General features: G+C 45.6%; 1 protein-coding gene across 1 annotated transcript in view; it reads left to right on the top strand.

The window, feature by feature from the left end:
• Positions 1–6,894: 6,894 nt before the first annotated feature.
• Positions 6,895–21,080, top strand: part of KIF18A (kinesin family member 18A) — a 40,799-nt gene continuing 26,613 nt past the window's right edge. Inside the window, exons 1-6 of the mRNA XM_075283599.1 lie at positions 6,895–7,214; positions 8,410–8,567; positions 9,792–9,896; positions 10,438–10,548; positions 11,847–12,044; positions 19,356–19,532. Coding sequence (XP_075139700.1) covers positions 6,896–7,214; positions 8,410–8,567; positions 9,792–9,896; positions 10,438–10,548; positions 11,847–12,044; positions 19,356–19,532 — 1,068 coding nt within the window. The 5' untranslated portion in view covers position 6,895. The remainder of the gene's footprint in view (positions 7,215–8,409; positions 8,568–9,791; positions 9,897–10,437; positions 10,549–11,846; positions 12,045–19,355; positions 19,533–21,080) is intronic.

The following is a 21,080-nucleotide window of genomic DNA, read 5'->3' as shown; positions in this document are numbered from 1 at the left end:
TCCTTGGCGCACAAATATCAACCAGGGGCGCAGCTTATGCATGAGGCCTAAATATTGCTTTTTTTTTTCCAGTCTGAAGTTAAAACTTCCCTCTTGGGGATCCCCTGCCACCATCCTGGTTAGCTTCTGCTGTTGCTATGTTCCAGGCATCCCCCCCATAATGCTGCATCATATCAACAGATAAATCTTTTATTCTCCTTTCTTTTCCTGAATGCAGATAACATTGGAATTTTTTTTAATCCATCAGCCCCTTAAAATGTATTTTTGATAGACGTACGCGAAGTGACGGTATATATTCCTGGCAGGGCACAGGTTAAACAGGTCTGGAAAATAAAGTCTGATCCTGTGTACACATCCATTAATCATTTTTTTTTTTCAGGATATCCCTGATGAGTCCCTTTAGGAGGAGAGATTTGCATTAAAAAGCCATGTTTGGCCCCCACCCCTTCTCCCCTGGGATGTGAGGGTGGTATTTGTCTCTAGCGCAGGCCTGTCATCCGCCAGCAGCAGCCCACACAGCAGTCCTTTCAGCAGGTTCATTGCACTTTTGAATTGTGATATTTGGGGATATCCCTGCCATACGCACATATTCTTCCTCCTCATGCCATTAATATCAGCTAAAAATAATGTCACAGCCTACAGGGAAATATGGATTTCCCTATCACACTTGTCAAAAACCACTAATATCAGTGGACGCCGGGATTTCATATAATAGATCTATTTACAGATGCATCTCCCTCCTTCATGCATTATTGATGTGTTTGCGAGGTTTCCTCCGTCCATTGCCAAACGCCTGGTTTTAGGCGATATATTTACGGAGGCGACATTGAAATGCAGCCCTGCACCTGTAGGAGGTTGTTCTAGATCACATTTCCCTATGCTGTTTATTAGTACTTTACATCTAAGTGTTTTATGGATTCATCATAGCGGTCCTTCAGCATATACATTGTATATGTTACAGAGATTAGTCCTGTCTGCAGATCTAAATTTGTAATGTACGCGCCGATGACGTCCCTGAGACTGCAGAAGGATGCTCTATGGACACGGAAAGAAAAACACGGTCCGACCTCAACCACCTCTCCGGATCGGGTTTGTCAATGTAGATTGTTTTAATTTCACAAAATCTAATACTATAACCTCCAGACTTCCTGGGCTAGTGATCAGTCTAATAAAGGGGTATGAGGGTATGTTCACACAAAGGGATCCACCATGGATTTGGGAGCAGATTCTGCGCCCAAATTCGTGACAGAATTCGCTCTAACTCTGCCTACCGTTGTTTTGCGATAAGAGGCAGAGATCGCAGCAGGACGCAGAAAAATACCTCGCCGTGAATTACATGGCTCGGGAGTCCCTGCCTTGCCCTTGCCTGTTCATACATTCAGAGGCATCGGCAATCCACCGCGCCAATCCCTCGGTCGAATACAGCAGCAGAAAGTGAAGAGGAAGTTCTTACAGCCATACAATACAGATGTAGCAGAGTTAGGCGGCACACACTACCATGTGCGTGTTACAGGGCCTTGGTTAAGCAGCCTGGAGGGTACATATGGATGTTATCTGTGTGCCGACTGGTTGTGTGTATGGGGCCATAGAAATGAATGGGTCACTGCTAGGAGTGACTGGAGCACAAGTTCACTAGCACTACATTCATAAGGAGGATTTAAGGGGACTTTCCGTCCCCGTCCTCCAGATCGCTAGGGAACCCGGAGATCTTGTCCCGAGCAGTCGTGTACTTATCACCTGTACTGTGGATAGAGAATAAGTGTCCATAACAGAACAACCACTTTAACTCTGCTACATCTGTATATTGATTATGTAGTATCAGGCACAGACACTGATTTGAGATCGGTCATAGCGCCATATATTGTCTAGTGGCTGTCCATGGTACTACATGTCACTTAGTTCCCTTCGCTTGCAGTAAACTGCAGTACCAGTTCCAGCCACTATGGTGCTGTGCTTGGTAGATGACAGAAGCCACTTTTTCGCTGCAAAGTAACAGATGGAGTGGCTTGTGTAGCATGTAGTTTGTTTTCCACTGCAGACAGTATCTGCTTCCTGAAGCTACCATCTAAGTGACGACAATTCACCTGACCACCTAGTGCCCGGTGAGTTGCCTGGTATCTGACCTGAAGCAGCTACTTAGAAAGTATCGGGAACTTTACATTACCTTTTAGCAGTGTAAAAAGAACAAAGATGGCTCAAGAAAGTGGGAAGGCTGCGAAAGTAAAAGGCGATGCTGGACCCCATAGATCTGATGTCTGTAAAGATAGGGAGCAGGGCTACACTCTGTGAAGATTTAGTTACGACATGCCCCACTGTGCAAGGTACTTTGTAAAGTGAAAGAAAAAGTCATAACGAGGTTAAAAGCAGGAATGGCTTGTTCTTTATTGGTAAGGACTTGTTGGTCCGCGCTCACTTCCTCCTCTTCAGTACGGAGAGATTCTTTTGGAACACTTCGTTATAAACCTTTGAGGTTTTCTGGACCTGATATCGATGGGTGTGGCCTCTTCACCCGTTTTCCAGCACAGCGCTGTACATTGCATAGAGGCTGTGCGTGGTATTGCAGCTCAGCCTCATGCCTTTGAATGGCATTAAGCTATGTCCATGTCTGTTTCCCCTTGCGTTTTTTGCCTTACTTCCGGACTGGCCTTGACCTGAGTTGGTGTAGTGGGAATCCCACTGTTATATCTTCTTGCTACCATTGTGTCTATGCAGTCATAAGCCCAACATCCTCACATCTCGCTCCTTGATGTCACCAGATCTCCTCTGAGTCTCTTGGCCAAATGTCGTGCAGGATCCAGCACGTCTCCTTGTAGGAGGCTGATGGACATGCACCGAAGTACAAGAGCACTCGCTGTGGAGCTTTCAATGGAGGGCTGAATCAGCAGCCAATCCCACCACGTGAATGCGGCCTAAGGCTTAGGGTACAAAGCAACATCTAGTCCCAAAAAGATCCAACACATCTCCATCTTTTTGTGACTAGGAGTTGCCGTCACCCTCGGGGTTGCAATGCGACTCACATTAGTGGAGGAGTCTAAGGACGACACTGCGATTGGTGTCTAAAGTCGCCTAAAGAGAGAAGTCTTGTTCCGCTCGCTCAACATGACACCGTCTTGCCAGGATTGTCTCGATTTTCTTTCTACCGAGCTTTCTAAATGAATCCAGCCATTTTCTCTCATCATCGCGAAGCGCAGTCGTTTTTTTTTTTTCTGAAATTCACAAAGACGATTGTTCACAACCGTGTGTAATGTTCTGGCTGACATGCCAACTTCCCTGATTTGTGTGGGAGGCTTCTTCATTTGCCGTCTCTCTCCTGACTCTTAAATCTCCCAGTGGAAAGGCTCACAGCTGGAGACTTAAAACCAATTCATTAAACACATCAAGTGTAACTGCAGCGGTCCCAAGCCATAGCCGAGAGCCAAGCGTCACCTGTATACAGCCCGTCACCTATAGCTGTAACCCTATACATGTCATGTCTTGTTACCTGTATTACGTCACATCAAGTCCATTCACATTCAGTGATACAAGTTCTGCCGATTCCTCCCGAGCTCATGTGTGACTGGGGACCCTCCTGATTCAATGTCTCTACTGTAGCCTATATGGTAATGTGCAAAAGTTTTAGACGGGTGTGGGAATAAAATGCTGCAGGGTACTAAAAAGAAGGGTTAATAGTTTATTTTTGTCTATTAAATTGAAAGATAAATGAAAATCTCACCAATATTTGGTGTGACCTATGCCCTTTGGAGGAGGAGTCCTGGAAGTGATGATCCCTGATCTCAACAACATCCAGTCTGTCTGGGATGACACGAAGAGACAGACGGATTGGGGCAAGTCTACATCCACAGAAGATCTGGACTTAGCTCTCCAAGATGGCGGCGGGAACAACCTCCCTGCCCAGATCTGCCAAACACTGTCTGCAAGTACCAAGAAGAACTGAGGGAAGGCAAAGGTTTCCGCAGTTCTAGTTCTGATCAGCGGCAGATTGACAACGCTCTGCTTCTGCCACAAGGAGGAAAATGAACACGAATCTGCCTTGTCAAACTTTTATACCACCTTTTAGGGCTTACAGTCTATGAGGGGAGAGGGATAGAGACAGAAGGTGAGGGGGAGACTGCTCGGATGTTGGTTTGGTGACAGTAGTGTTATTGGGGGGGTGTAGGCCTTCCTGAATAGGGGAGACTTCAGGGCCTTCTTGTGATTGTGGGGGTCAGTCTTATGTGTCTTGGTAACCAGATATAGATATATTAGATATAACCAGCCCACTCTAGAGGCCTGGAATATAAAGTCCAGAGGAAAGTGCAAAAATGCCTTTTTTAATATTATCCCACAAATTCACAGGAGGAATTACCAGGCACAGGGAAAACAAACTCCTAACATATGGCCGCTAATCCTAAGCAAACATTAGTAAGAGAAAGACCTGCGATATCCCTAAAAGACAGCGCTGTGCTAGGTTACAATTCAGTCAGGTGTTTCACAATCTGGTTGCGGTGCGTTACACTCCACGTGTTTTGGTTTTTTGTTTGAGCAAGTAACTTTATCAGTGCATCAATGTCGTGACTTTAACAGCAAAAGTGGCCATTCATCGAACAGCTGATCAGTGGGGGATCCAGGTATCATGGGTAACGTAAAACAAAGCCCTGTCCCTGGTGCTCTGTTCAGTAGCGTACTGTGCTTCGGAGCCTGTAAGCTCTGCCTCCCACATGACCACTAAGACCAGCGGACCGAGGCATGGCGTTGGCGGACAACAAAGTGCTGGGGGCAAGTCAGTATGTTCGTGATTCTTCACCAATTCCTGGACAATCACTTTGATATGCGACCTCAGAAATCTATGGGTCCCACACTGATTCTATGCGAAGGCTCTCTAAACGTCATCACGTCCTATAAAGTTTTGTTTCTTGGTATTTAAGGGGATTCTACCACTAAATATGTATTTTTTGTGCTTTAGACGTTGGAATAGCCTTTAGCAAGGCTATTCGTCTCTTACCTTTAGACGTGGTCGCCGCGGCGCCGTTTCTTAGAAATACCGGTTTTTACCGGTATGCGAATGAGTTCTTTCACAGCAATGGGGGCGGGTCCCAGCGCTCAAACGGCGATGGGGGCGTCCCCACTGTTGCCAGAGAACTCTCTTCAGCTGCATCCTCCCCTTCTCTCGTCGTCTTTCGTCTGGGTCAGCTCCGACGCCTGCGCGGTCGGCTCTGCCAGTGAGACACTAGTAGAGCCAACTGCACATGCCGGCCGGCGGCCATTTTTTGTTCAGCGTAGACTTAGAGATGCGTACTGCCCGTGCGTGCAATTGCAGCCTAGAAAAAATGGCCGCCGGCTGGCATGTGCAGGGAGGATGCAGCTGAAGATGGAGGCGTCGCTGGAGAGAGTTCTCTGGCATCAGTGGGGACGCCCCCATTGTCGTTTAAGCACTGGGGCCTGCCCCCTTTGCTGCGAGAGAACTCATTTGCATACCGTAAAAAACGGTATTTCTAAGGAACGGCAGCGCGGAGACGACGTCCAAAGGTAAGAGACGAATAGCCTTTCTAAAGGCTATTCCAACATCTAAAGCATCGAAAATCCATATTTTGTGGTAGAATCCCTTTAATGCCATGTTCCTTTTAATATCGCTCTTATTTTCTACCAATGTGCTTCCCTCCATTCTGGCTTGTCATATTCGGCTCCTAGTCTAATGTATTTACCAATCCCGATATTCCCTCAGGCCTAATTAAGGTTTTTTAGTATGAAATCCACATCGTACCCTTTTTTTTTTTTTTATTACATATAATAAAATCTATTCCTTTTCTTTTTCCCATTCAAAATCTTGGTTTATTAATTTCGAAGGAGCACGAAACGCAGATAATGCACAACAATGACTTCCTCTAATCTCACCTGCTCCTTTTTTCATATGACAATCAAAACCAAAAACTATAGAATGGATTTCGGTGTCCCAGGGGATCAGATGTTTTCCCCTGATGGCAAAATGCAAAAGTTTAATTTTTTTGTTCCCGACCGGGTCATTGTGTAGCCTGCAGCTGAGCCCAGAGTGTTATGGTCCTATGAACATGGGCTACATGTTTGGTTTGATATGGGTGGAGCGCCTAAATAGTAAAGACCCTCCCAACCCGTCCTCTAGTCCTTGGTGAGCTCAACGTAGTTGATGGAGGGAGGATAGAAACTGAAGGAGTGAAGCCGCTGGATTCGAGATGCACGAGAAGCATGGCGTGCAACCCAAGACATTAGCAAGTATATAAGGCTCTTGTAGTTCAATACAGGAGTGGTCTCCCAAAAATGGCCGGCATGCGCACTCGGCTCTGCTGGTGTCTCACTGGCAGAGCCGATTGCGCAAGCGTCGCAGTTTGACCCAGACAGAAGACGACGAGAGAAGGGGAGGATGCTGCTGAAGATGGAGGCGTCGCTGGAGACAGTTCTCTGGCAGCAATAGGGACGCCCCCATTGCCGTTTGAGCGCTGGGGCCCGCCCCCATTGCTGCGAGAGAACTCATTTGCATACCGGTAAAAACCGGTATTTCTACGGAACGTCGGGCCGGAGGCGACTGAGCAAGGTAGGAGACGAATAGGCTTTCTTAAGGCTATTCTGACGTGGTAAATAGAAAAAATGTTGGTTTAGTGGTAGAATCCCTTTAAAGGGTTTTCCCGGATTAGAAGGACATGGCTGCCCTCACAATATGGCAACCTTTGCAGCTTGACATGAGCCCCCTGGCAGGCAACATAGGAAATTCTCTGCATATTGTAATGTCTATGACAGTAATGTATGTGACAACGGGGTTTATATATCTCTATGAAATTGCCTATTTGAGTGTTATCGTTATTTGAGTTTTATTCTCTTTCTTTTTATTTTCCAGAATTTTTTTTCTCTTCCCCCTCCCCCTCCCTGGATCGCAGAATATTAAGACATGGCTGCTCACGATGTTTGCAGCCACGTAAGAGTGGTGGTCCGAGTCCGTCCTCCAAATGAAAAAGAGAAAGCGGCCAACTGCACCAACGTCGTGCAAGTCGTCGACAGACACATTCTCGTTTTCGACCCGAAAATCGAAGAAGTCAATTTTTTTCATGGCAGGAGCACCGCCAACCGAGACATGACCAAGAAGAAAAATAAAGATCTGAAGTTTGTGTTTGACTGCGTCTTTGATGACCATTCAACTCAGGAGGAAGTCTATGAGGAGACCACTAGGATAGTACTGGATGGAGTGCTGAATGGATATAACTGCACAGGTAGGTGGAAGGGATTTTTATTTTTAAGACGGATTAAAAAAAAACTTCAGGATATGCACATCAGGGGTTCACAGGTTCTCCACTACCAGCGGTGGAGTTGTCTATCAGAAATAGCAGCCTACCTGTCCACATGTTGTGTCTGATATCGCAGCTCAGTCTCATTCTCCTCAATACGGCTGAGCTGCAATACCAGACTCCATGGACACGTATGGTGCGAGTTATAGAATGCAGGATCCATGTTTTTCTATTACATGACATTCCCTTTTAAAGGGATTGGCCACTTTAATGTGTGTGTATATGACTAGGAGCAGACACTTACCACGTGGTACTCTCGACCATGTGGTGCTCCTGTCCATAAGGTGGTAGTGGATGGAGGAGTATGTGACCATTGCACCATTCGGCCTCCTTTGTAGCAACGTACTGCTCAACGAAAAGGAGCAAAGATGTAGTAAAGGAAGCTACGTCACCTAGTTTGTTTCCCGTCACCTCCATATGGACAGGAATACATCCGAGGCAGAACTGGGATGAGGGCAACCTCACCAAAAATGGTGCAGAGAGATCAAGAGTGCCACTTAGTAAATGGTAGCTCCTATTCCTATACACCTCAGTCTAAAGAGGCTTTATCTGTTAGTGCTCATGAGGGCACCGGAGACTATGAAAATGTGTCACGTGTAACATTTTCAGCAGCCTCCTTTTAGATCACCTGAGTAAGCCACTGCCAGACATCCCCGGCATCAACTTCCCTACTGTCCCCTGATATAATCTATCGGGAAAGGCTCTCCTACACCCATGGCCATGTTCACAGCGGCAACAGGCAGACCCCTAACATTGCGGATATGTGTGGACCTATATTTACCGTAATGAAATTGGTGGATGAAGGTCTGCGTGCGGACAATGCAACGGAGACTCAGACACAAATGTGAAAGTAGCCTAAGATTTTAAACAGTCTCTGGATAACCCCTTTAACCAATACTTGAAAACTTCCACCCCTCTTATCACATTACATCTCTTACATTGCCTGGTGTACAGGTCAAACCTCCCTGTAGTAGGTATATAACACTGCAACCCTTGTACCCCATAGACCTGCACCCCTACATCAGCCAGTAACACTCACTGACCTTTATCTAGTGGTCATAGATATTTTACTGTGTTATGTGTTTAGGGGATCGTCAGTTTTCATTCTTTTTGTTTTTAGTTTTGGCGTATGGCGCCACAGGGGCCGGCAAGACGCACACCATGCTGGGCTCCTCTGGACAACCTGGGGTGATGTATCTGACCATGATGGACTTGTATAACCGAATCGACAGCATGAAAGAGGAAAAACTTTGTAACGTGGCCGTGTCTTACCTGGAGGTTTGTATACTTTACCGTCTCGCCGTCTGTCTCCTCTGTACTGGTTGTAGTCACGTTGGGCGCGTGTTCTGTGTGAATCGGTCACAATTGTTCTGGTTACAGAAGATCCCTGGATGTGAGGCCTTTTCATGTCTACAGATCAGTCTTTTCTCTGGCGTCTCTCGCGAGGCTCCTCTTTGGCCTTCTCTTTATAGTAGTTCTTTATAATGGCGCCTTCTCAAGTCATTTACATCAAAACAAGCTGAATGTATTTGTGAAGGCCGCTGCTACGCTTTACTGTCCCATGTCTTTCTCTTCACTGTGTACGGAGGATAAAAGACACGCGCTACATTGTAGGAGGGGGTCAGTACAGTAAACTCCATGGCCTCTGCTAAATTGCCTGGTTTTTTTTATCATTTTATTTACTCTTATTTTTTTTCCTGCCTTAGAAATGATCCCAAAGATATTCTATTAGCTGTAATCCATCTAGCAGTCTTCTACTGCCCATAACATAGCAGGGTGCCCAGACCCCATACTACCATTTGCTGCCATATGACATCGTAGCTGCATGCAGATGTAGCCGGATGACATCCATGTATTGCCTGCTCCTCCATGGCCCCAAAACTGACAGAAATAGGACCTGTCCTGACTATTGCTCCGGGATTACTTCCCACCTACACAGGGCCATTGAAATGAATGGGTCAATGTGCTAGCTCTGAAAAACACGTCTAACGCACATGGTCATTGCATGCATTGCAAGATTTCGCTATGAATTGGCTGTAATATCTGCAGTAAAGCTCCCCTGTTGGAATTACTAAAATAACTATTATTATAATCTGGTCCTTGCCATGTCCAGCAATAATGACGACCCATCGGTCCTATTCGCAGCCAGCCACTGGCCACAAGCGCATGAACAAAAATGTCATTGCTTCCGGTTAAGGGTGACAGGTAGATGGTGTATTTAGGATATAGGCTGGTTTTAAAATTATCTCAGACTTTCCCTTTAAAATCTCATTCATTTCCCTGGTACTTTAATATGCTCTAATTTAGAAGGAAAATCTGCAGCCAATCTGCTTTATGTACAATCTCACCCCTGCCCATCTGATATTTCTAACCAATCCTATGGATAGGGCATCGGTATTGTGAGAGCAGTAGACACTGAGTACTGTAGATTAATTTCAAATTGTATAATATTCTAGATAAAAACTAAACCAATAAAAATAAAATTCTGAAAATTTTTTATAGGTGTACAACGAGCAAATCCGTGACCTCCTTGCAAATTCCGGTCCTCTTGCAGTGCGAGAAGATGCTCAGAAAGGAGTCGTCGTTCAAGGGTTAACATTACATCAGGTAGGTGTCTGGCGAGACAAGAACCCTAAAAGGTGTCAAGGTACAGAAGCCAAATGTACCATGTAGGACATTCACTGTCACTGTGCCCAGGATCAATTCAAAGCAGACCAGGGAGCATCTTAGTTTAACCACTTCATACTCTATGATCTATCAATCCCAGGATGCATCAGCACAACATCACGTGGACAGCTAGAGACTGTACTACCTCTGCCTGCCGGGGGCAGTGTAATGATCATCTCTCTATTCTGAATAATCTTAAGAATCTGTGAATATATAGTTAGGGGGGCCAAGCTGTGAGCTCCTTTGTTATACGTTTTTGACAGCAACTGTCCACTCTTCAGTAGCTTCTGTACCGCCCTATTCATAGGCTTTATGGTACAGGCCTTTAGCAAGTAAGGGCCTGGTGCATTCGCTCCTGTAGAGTCACCGGAGCACCGTTGCTTTTAATGACTTTTATTGTGAGTTATCACGAAGCAGTAAGTTATATCTGCCCCTACATTGCACTTAATGACTCTTTATTTATTTTTTTACTTGTCTCCAGCCCAAATCTGCAGAGAATATTCTTCAACTGCTTGACTACGGGAATAAGAACAGAACTCAGCACCCCACCGACATGAATGCAACATCTTCACGATCTCATGCCGTATTTCAGGTGAGTTGGACTAAACCTTGATGTTTGGGAATGTTGGCTCCTTTCTGTTAAATCCTGCATTTCATTATTCTTTACCTTGTTTCTCACTTTATACGGTCTACGAGCTTGTAGGGGGATGAGTCACTGCAAGCATTTATTTTATACTAGCCTCTGCCTGCGACTTCGTCTGCATCGATGATCCGCCTATATTCAGCAATTTGCTGCCATCGATGGTTTGCCTAGATGTAGAAACCGGATGGTGTCCTGGGACAGGAGATTCTCCTCTTTCATATGACTTTATGGTTTCAGTTCTACCTGTACTATTTCCAGAGGTATCCTATGTTATAACACCATAAAGATTGGGATATTTATATGTGTACCTCTGGAAATAATACAGGGAGAATCTATACTATGACCCCAGGCGCACAGCCGAGTGTGCATCCAATATAGTACCGAGTTTGCAGTTGGATGACACTCTGTGTTACCCACATATACTCACCTCTATAGGGGCTTCTGTTTTGTTCCGATCTGCTCTGTTTACTTCAAATTAGAACGGACCATCGGTCGCCTCCTCAGTTGACACCCTCAGACCTGTACATGGAGTTGTAGTGTCATATGAAAGATAAGAATAGAACTAGAATCACTTTTCTAATGCCAAAGATATAACTGCTTGAAGTGATCCCCCTCCCCCATCATTGCATACAAGCCCATGTACCATAAACAGTGAGAAGCAGGGACCGCTCTCCATAGAGAAGCAAGGGAAAGAGTAAAGAAATGCAGGCTTTCACAAAAAGGAGTCAAAATCTCTCTGCAGTAAGCCGCTTCACAACATCCAACCAGGAGACGGCTGCAATGGTCACACACAGGTGAGGGGTTGTCAGACAGACTATTTCAGAGAGTGAGGGGTATTTAGCGGTCAGGACCACCCGGGTAGCATCTGCCGGGCATGCAAAATAAAATTAAAAGTTCTCCTTGTTCATGCTGCATTAAAACAACCCACTTAGGTATTTTGGCCCCCTGTCCTCTGTTTAGCAGCTCTGACCATACAAATAACTGCTGGCAGGGCTAAAGATGGGAGACCAACATAGCTATAGGGGTTGTTTTGCTGCAGAATCATCAAAAAGGAGATCTGGGTGATCCCAAAGTTCTCCTTGGTGATGCTGCACTAATACAACCCATAGGTATGTTGTTCTATCTTCAGGTCTCCTATATAGCCCTGTCACTGGTTTTGCAGGGTCATCTTGTATTGCATTGTTAAATCTCCCCAGTTGTGACTTTCATTTTTGACTAATCTCACATTTTTTGTTTTTCCCTCTCAGATATACTTAAGACAGCAAGATAAAAGTGCCAGCATTAATCAAAACGTTCGGATTGCCAAAATGAGTCTTATTGATCTGGCAGGCTCCGAACGGGCAAGTGCCACCAACGCTAAAGGTGAGCGCTTACGAGAGGGCACCAACATTAACCGCTCCCTATTGGCTCTTGGAAATGTGATTAATGCTCTGGCAGATCCAAAGGTGAGTAAGAAGACTTAATGGTCTTGTTTTATTGCCTGCACCGAAATGTGTGTTTCATTCTGTCAGTTTGCAACCAACAGACTGACAAACTAAGGCCGGCCACAGAAAAGGAAAGACTGCATTAGGGAATTTGTTGGAACAACTTGTAGCAATGTGTCGCCTGCCCGTAACATCGATATCTAGGCAATGGCTACGGCAAGCACAGTGCTACTCTATTCATTCTAAAGGGTGACAGTGGCTCCACTCTTACCACTCACTCTACCAGGTGACAATGGTTACTACAGGCGCAGTGCCCCTCCATTCATTCTACCAGGTGATAATGGCTACTACAGGTGCAGTGCCACTCCGTTCATTCTATATAGAATGGGTGGATATGAATGGAAAGGCATCAGGTGTACATAGCTGTCACGCCATTCAAGCAAGGGTAATCCACCAATTCTTTGGATAGGTGATATACTGTTATGTTGGGGACAACCCCCTTCCCAGGGGTACCTGCGTTTTCATGAAAATTTAAATATCTTTCTAGGCAGTCTGTCAAGTCCTTTTCATTTTTCTGCTGCTAATAGCCCCATTATGGCTGTAGAACATTTCTTTCTGAGGCTGGGGTGTGTCCCATTCAAACTGTGCCCCACCTTCTTTTTCTACTACTGATTTCTGTATGTGTAAAGCTGTAAAATAGCGAACAAATAGCTGAGAAAAGGCCAAGTCAACATAATATAGGAGATCCATCACTGCAAATACAGGTTATAATACAGCTAAAAAGGTCCCTGATTCCAAAAGAGGAATTCGAGCACAATAAGTAAAGATGCTTCGTGTCTATGACTAACATCCTATCCGTAATAACACAAGCTGCTAGATAGATGGACTCTCCTTACACTCCCTGTGTAGACCAAGAGAGACCTGCCCCTCCCCCACCCTCTCATTGTGTTGCTGCCATTCATTTCCTTAATAACTGGGAGCGATCAGTAAGGGCCCGTGCACACAGAGTAAACGCGCTCATTTTTGCAGAATACATGTGTAAAAATCAGGCTTCCATTGACTTCAATGTATTATGCAAAAATGAGCACGCGTTTACTCCGTGTGCACGGGTCCTAAATTTGCAAAAGGGAGACTCCTAGCTGGGGCAGCAACTTTAGGCTGAGGCCCCACGTTGCGGAAAAGCACTTATTTTTTTTTTTTTTTTTTTTAGTTGCAGATTTTGTTGCAGTTTTTAGAGCCAAAATCAGGAGTGGATTGAGCAGAAGGGAGAAGTGTAGGAGCTTCCTATGTATTCCCATTTCTTTTGTGGTTACTCCTAGATTTGACTCAAAAAAGCACATCAAAAATCTGCAACAAAGGAAGCCGTGTTTCCGCAACGTGAGGCAAAAAAACTGGCGGCAATTTTAAATTAAGCGCGTTATGTTTTGGTGCAGAATCTCAGGTTTTATTAAATGAGACCAAGTGGTCTGAGAAACCGGTGGCCATTTAGGAAGAACTTGTTTCCGTGGCCACTAAGAACATGTGAACCTAGGAGATTTTGTGATTGTCATAAACCTGCCGTCCCTTCACTTGAGATGGTCTGTGCTTGACAGTCAGCTTGTATCGTGAGGGAAACCGGAACAAAGACCCGACGGAGTCGCCCAATGTTGTTACTTTCACTTACAAAGTGTCCGTTTACTTCCTTTTGTCTGTCAGTAAATGTCTCCGGCGCTGTCATTACTCGTCCCTTTGCTTTCTCCATTGTTGTACTAACCCACCAAACAGCGCTGCTTGTCAGCCTCCCATGCCTGTCTGGTGCTAGAGCTACGAGAAGAAATGTATGTAGCAATATACTGATAGAGAGCTATTTACATTTGTGTTCTTTTAGGGGGGGGGGGGGTTTGCTATATTTTTAGTGCCTGTATTCAATGGCGTTGATGTCGGAGGCTGAAAAAGAAACAAAAAAAAAACAAAACACATGCTTGTTCTTACTTTCCACTGATGAAACGTCAGCATGTGACCTCACACCGTTGTATATGAGACTCATCACACCTGCAAACCCGCTGTAGAAAACTTTAAGGCTCGGCTTCAGCTTTCTGCTGACCGTTCCAAAAGGATGGTTTTTGGAGAGGATTTTGAGGCAGAAGACCACTTTATATGCCTCTCCAAATTCCACTGTGTGAATGTACCCTAAAGCTCCCCCTAGTGGTAGTTGCAGTCGGACAAATTTGACTTAAGGCAGCTCTGTGCTTTCCCAAGTGCCGGCAAGGATCCCTGGATATTTTTAATGGGGTCGTCTTATGTGTATAATAAGAAGCCGTGGTGATGGCCAGTCCTGTTTCACTAACCCTCTAGGGCTCAGCCGTGACCCTTGGCAGGAGCAATGTCTGGCTGTGTAAGGTATGAACGGGTCTACCAGAGGTGATACGTGTAGGTCTTATGTATCGCCTCTCCATTATACATGTCACCTACGTGACCCCTGCGATCCCTACATGACCCCTGCGATCCCTACATGACACGAGACCGCTGAGGTCACTGGCTGCAGCAAGCACGTGGGTGTACGGCATGTCATCAGCTGCAGCGGGGACAGTCAGAAAGTCAGGGGATTAAATGGGTAGCTTATTTTTATTTTAATACATTCCCTGTGTTTACAAAAAATGTAACCCTGGACTTCCCCGTTAGACTGCGGGATCCTACATCCGCTTTACATGGCGGTGATGCAACCCATCTGCTGTCGTCTTCCACGCCCGAGCAAATACAATGTGTCGGAGGGATTTTCTCTAGAATATTTTTATTTTCCCCCTTGTGTTCCCAAATAGCCTGTAATTAAACTAAGTCTTCAATAGAGCAGAAAAGCCCCCAAACTTGTTTACGTGATCTAATAAGTCCAATATGGCTTCGCTTGTCAGATCCTGCGCTGCTCACATCTGTGCACCACCACACGCTTTATAAGAAAATAAAATATATATATATTTATTTATTTTTTTACCCTAAACGCCGGCTGCGTACAGTGAAATAATCCCAAGCTTTGTTCCCCCCCCCCTTCAGCTGTTGTTGATATAAAGCTACGTTATTTCCATCCTTTTTGTCTATAGGTGTCGTATCATTATTTATAGAGGACCTGTCCTCTCCCCTCATGTGTTTTAGTAAATATCTGGATTTGCAGGAAAATAACTTTCAGTACGTTCCTCTGTTACTCCTCATGGCAATGTATGATTAGATTGACAACTGGGCGTTAGCATTCCCCCTCTTCAGTAGGTAGACGCTAGAAAGGGAAGGTTAAAATAAGGTGCTGCCTGGTCTGCCGAGGATCCAGTAGGTGGCGCTGCCTCCTATGACTGTTAGCTCGAGGCACCGCCCCATGTGGTGGGTTAAGGAGAGACATACCTAGTACCTACACCTGTGGAAATGCAGAGGCTTGGGGTATTTTAGCTGTGCAGTAGCGCCCCCTACTGGATCCACACCGCACCTTAATGGGGCGTGGTCTACTCCTTCCAGACAAATTCCCTGTATACCTCCCTTGAAATGAACACTTGACCCCCGGATGGATTTTATTGGCCACAGCTGCCATTTTATTATCAAAACTAACTGGTTCAGTGCCACGTACAATACAGGCATCGGACTCTGCCCTGGACAGCTGATCTGTGTGGATCTGGCTGACTGTCACTCCACCGATCAGAAGTGTATTTGGCCATAGCGGTCCCATTTTGGTGCCGTCACCTCTACAGCCACTCTGTATGCGATAATAGCAGTATTGCTGATGGCCAGCACTGGAATGGAAGGTATTAAAGGGATTGTTCATACTCCACGTGTCTGCTTCTGTGTCACCTTAAGCACAGCATGTATATAAAGCGCTGCCCTGGTCAGCTGTATACTCTGTATTGTGCGGGAGCTTCAGGCTCTGACTTGTTTCTCTAGGCCGGGGTGGATCGTAACAAGTTGCGCCTTGATCAAAGCCATGTGGTGTGTCAGTGTTGTTCAGTAAGCCCGTGAACTACCATTACACGATTGTGTGGAAGGCCCGGCCCTCGCTGCTATGTAATGCTATATTACAACAATTTTGCAAAGGGGAATGTTTTTATTGGCCAACTTTTATAAGCTTTATTTCTAGGTTTGCATAACTTACATCTGTCAGTTGTTGTGCCAGATATTCTCTGGCGTAACAAGTATAACATATGGTCGCTTTTCTTCTTTTTGTATTCCGCTCTGAGCAGGGCACGGGCTCTTCATGTATGTGCAAAGCATTTCTGGGAACTTGTTTTTTTGTTTTTTCGTCTAGTTTTAAATGTAATTTTGTTTTTTATAGGGCGTCCAGCACATAACGGGAAAGTTCTTGACTTTTATGAAACAGGTTTTTCTGGGACTCGGATCATTGATGACCTTTGTTTGGGATGGGTCAACCTGACACCTCTGCTTATTAGCTCATTGCAGTAGGGGAAGGGTCATCAATATTAAAGGTGTTGTCCAGGATTTTTTAGTATTGCAGCAGGAGGCTGGGGAATATGAAAAATAAAAAAACCAGTCGCCTGTCCTGGTGGCGGAAGCCCCTGCTACGTGTGACCACCAAGGCCAATCAGCAGCCTTGGGAAAGGACATGGGGTATCACTTGCGGATGTCACAGGTGACATCCCTTTCCTTTCCTGAGGCCACTAATTGGCCTCACTGGTCATGTACGGCCAGAAAAGCCCCAAGACTGGGGATCCAGAGCAGCGGGGACAGGTGGGTGTGTTGCAATCTAATTTCAGCTCCATCTCTTTCACTTCTATGGGACAAGCTTATCATTACATCACACGGCCACTAGGAGACAAAGGGCGTTCTATGTAAATGTAAACAATATTGACTGCCCTTGCACAAGCACCACAGCCCCATCAAACAGCTGATCAGCGGCGGTCTTGGATTTCGGACCTCCACCAATCAGAAAGAATTGATCTGGTCTCGGATAAGACTGCCATTACTTTTCCTCTTTATTCCTGTTTAAAACACGATCAGGTTACACTTGCTGGGGTTTTGTGCTAATTTCTCTGATCGGGACCTTTTCCTAAGCGAAGAGTGGCTATGAAGAGAATGAAGACTCCGGGGGACCTGGCTTGTCTGAGCTGCCCATTGATTTTAATAAGAATGGTGTAATTCTTCATTTGTCCTGCAGAGGCACTGCAGAGTGGTCGAACAATTGCTGATCACTGGGGTTCCTAGCGGTGGATCACAAAATGATCCAAATATTGTCAAAATCCAAGAAATTTGTTATTACAACTGCAAACCCAATTTCTTGCATTTATCTCAAATATCCATGGATCAAAATATATATATTTTTTTTTTTTTTTGTTTATTTTTTATGGTAGGTTGTGCAGATGTAAGGAAAGTTTAGTTGTCAGGGAAACCATAACTTCTCTATAATTCCTTGAATTAAAAACATAACGCCATGCAAGGTTGTCCTTGAGGTTCAAGTGAGGCAACGCCTGTCCTTAATTTACTGCAGATACTCCGCTCACCAAGGATCCGCGGACTTCGCGCCATCAGGGGTCTAAACCGGAACATTATGCAGATTATCTTCATATTGTATAAAAAAAGAATTTTTCAATGTTATGGACATTGCAAACACTCAGTCGTGTCTATACAGGACCAATGGGAGTGCTTAAAGGGGTGTGGCCATCTCCAAGATCATATTTAAGATTGTAGCTTAAAGGGATTGTCCAGACTCGAAAGAATTTTTCATATTGTTGTGATGTGCCAACAGTTTGTGATCTGTCAGTGTCTGACAGCCAGACCCCACACAGATCAGCCTGACGTTACAGCCGTGGACACGGAGCGCGTGAAGCTACAGGGACGTAGCCTTAAGGGGTGCAGGGGTAGCAATCACTACCAGGCTTTGGAATCTCAGGGGGAACAAATGCCTAGAACAGACCAGTATTATATATAACGAGTGGGGGCCTTTATTTTGTACTGGGGCCTAAGAGTTGTTAAAGGGATCCTATCATTGCATACTGTTTCTTTTTTACTCACACATAGGTATAGCCCTAAGAAAGACTATTCTTCTCCTACCTTTAGATGTCTTCTCCGCGCCGCCGTTTGGTAGAAATCCTGGTTTTCGTCGGTATGCACTGGGGGCGTCCACAATGCTGTGAGAGAACTCTTCAGCGCTGCTTCCATCTTCTTCTAGAATGGCCTCTCCTTGTGTCTTCTTCCGTCCTGAGGTTCAATCTTCTAGGCCTTGGTCAGAGCCGACTACAAGAAAATGGCCGCTTATACCAACTTACCGTGTAAGCGGCCGCAAGAAAATGGCCGCTTACACCAGCTTACCCGAGGCCTAGAAGATTGGAAGCCAGGACGGAAGAAGACACAGGGAGAGGGTGTTCCAGAAGAAGATGGAAGCGGTGCTGGAGATTTCTCTCGCAGCCCTGGGGGCGGACCCATTTGGGTCTACCCCCAGTGCTGCGAGAGAGCTTATTTGCATACCGAAGAAAACCCAGATTTCTACCAAATGGCGGCGCGGAGAAGACATCTAAAGGTAGGAGAAGAATAGTTTCTTAAGGCTATTCCGTTGTGTTAGTCAGAAAAAAAAGGGTATCCAGTGATAGGATCCCTTTAAGCCTAGGTATTCAAGGAATAAGAGTGGTGCTGCAATTCCCTGGAACCACCACTATACAGTGGATGGAGCTGTTGCGCACACTCTCCATCCACTGCTATAACATCTAGAACCCAGTATAGCTGATCTGTGCAGGGTCCAGGTGTCAGACTCAAACAGGGATCGGTCATTGGTATGAAACTTCCATTAGGGTCCCCAAGCACCCTCAATTTCCACCACTGCATTACATAGCACATTACGGTAATCAACCTCATACCTCTGTCATCTAGGTCACTCTTGTAGATTTGGAGAATAACAACTTTGAAGTCACATGGTGCACTGGGGGCGGGCCTTCAGCTCTGAGAACATTGCATCACATGGATGATGTCATAGCAGTGAGCGGGTCAATTCCTACTGCAAGGGATGGCAGAGGCAGAAGATATTGGGGGTCTTAGTTACAAGAGTAGTAATCCAGGGAGCTATAGGCCCGCCCCTAGTGCACCGACGGCCAAACATAACAAAGGTCTATTATAACATCCCTGGAATGTGCTCTGTAACGTCGTGGAGGCCGTGGGGTATGCTTGGGTTTGGTGATAGAGCTTAAGGTGTCTAAAAGGGGGCACACTTTTCTTTAAACAGGTTTGCATCGGCCATCCCTAGGGTTAGTGAGAGTCCTGGCGTATAGAAATCTTCTTGTCTCCTCTTCCTTACCATGGCCAGATTACAGCAATGTATACGTTTTCCACCCCTACAAATTATTAATGGCGGACCGTGCTTTGTGTGCCCTTTAGACAAAGAAGCAACATATACCTTACCGAAACAGTAAGCTTACCCGGCTCCTAAAAGATTCCCTGGGAGGAAACTGTCACACTATCATGATCGCCGCCGTTAGCCCCTCGTCGCTGTCGTACGATGATACGTACAATACTCTGAAATATGCCAACCGAGCCAAGGATATCAAATCTGCCGTAAGTGACAAGTTTACCGTTTCTTTCTCGTTGCATTCGTTACCTGTAAGTGTTTGCTTTATAACTAACACGTTGCGGTTTTGTGACTCCTTGTTTAAAGGGGTTGTCCAGGAATGTTAGAAATTTAAGGGGTTTTCTGGTGGGTAACGTTTTTCTTTCTTGTATACAAAAGTCTCCTATTTAATAGTCGTTGCTCCACTGATTCCAACACTGTTGGAATATTTTCTCTAGCCCCCACCGTTCCTGAGCAATCTGTGTTAATAGTTTTGGTCCCTGATATATTATGTAGTCTCTGTAATGCCATAGAAGCGTTGCTCGCATCCGTCTTCATAGCCTCGGAGTCTGTGCAGAGTGCACCTCCTATATGACTGCACACCCGCCTCATAAAGGCGCCCCCTCTGGCGGGAAAGTGGCAAAGGCAGAGTTTTAAAAAGTCACATTTTGTTGCCCAGAACCACATTTTGTATATTGGTATATACGTATATTGTATATTCACTACGTCACTCACCTCCCCAACAAAAGCTAACTCTACTCCCTTTAGTCAATGTATAAAAATTAACTTTTTATTAATTGAATAGAATACAAGTTTAATAATTCTAAATTAATCAATAATATAATTATAATATTTAAAGGGATCCTACCATTTAAACACTTTTTTTTTTCTAGTTGACGCATCGGAATAGCCTTAAGAAAGGCTATTCGTCTCCTACCTTTATCATTCACCTCCAGCCCGCCGTTTGGCAGAAATACCAGTTTTTACCGTTATGCAAATGAGTTCTTTCGCAGCACTGGGGGCGGGCCCAAGCACTCAGACAGCACTGGGGGGTCCACAATGCTGCCAGAGAACTCTCTCCAGCGACGCCTCCATCTTCAACAGCAACCGCCTCTTCTGCGTCTTCCTCCGTCTAGGGTCACACTCCAGCGCCTGCGCAGTTGGCTCTGCCATCGGGATGCAGGCAAAAACCGAGTGTACAGGCCGGCTGGCAGCCATTTTTTTTTGGAAGCTGCTTACATGCGCAGTACGCTCCTGTTCTCCATAGAACTACGGGAGCGTACTGCGCGTGTAGGGGCCGCCAAAAAAATGGCCGCCGGCCTGTGCACTCGGCTCTTGCCTGCGTCCCGATGGCAGAGCCGACTGTGCAGGCGCCGGAATGTGACCCCAGGCGGAAGAAGACGCAGAAGAGGCGGTTGCTGTTGAAGATGGAGGCGTCGCTGGAGAGAGTTCACTGGCAGCATTGGGGACGCCCCCAGTGCTGTCTGAGCACTGGGACCCACCCCCAGTACTGCAAAATAACTCATTTGCATTCCGGTAAAAACTGGTATCTCTACCGAACGGCGGGCTGGAGGCGAATGATAAAGGTAGAGACGAATAGGCTTTCTTAAGGCTCTTCCGACGCGTCAACTAGAAAAAAAAAGTGTTTAAATGATAGGATCCCTTTAATATACCATTTATTGATTTTATTTCGGCTCCTGTATCTATTCTGTTATTACACGTCGCTCACCCCGTGCGCCTGCCGTTGACTAAACCTCTGAATCTATAACGTCATG

Source organism: Leptodactylus fuscus, chromosome 7 (genome assembly GCF_031893055.1).
Source record: "Leptodactylus fuscus isolate aLepFus1 chromosome 7, aLepFus1.hap2, whole genome shotgun sequence".
Taxonomy (NCBI): Eukaryota; Metazoa; Chordata; class Amphibia; order Anura; family Leptodactylidae; genus Leptodactylus; species Leptodactylus fuscus.
The sequence above is the reverse complement of the archived record's forward strand: the minus strand, read 5'-3'. Positions and strand labels throughout refer to the sequence as shown.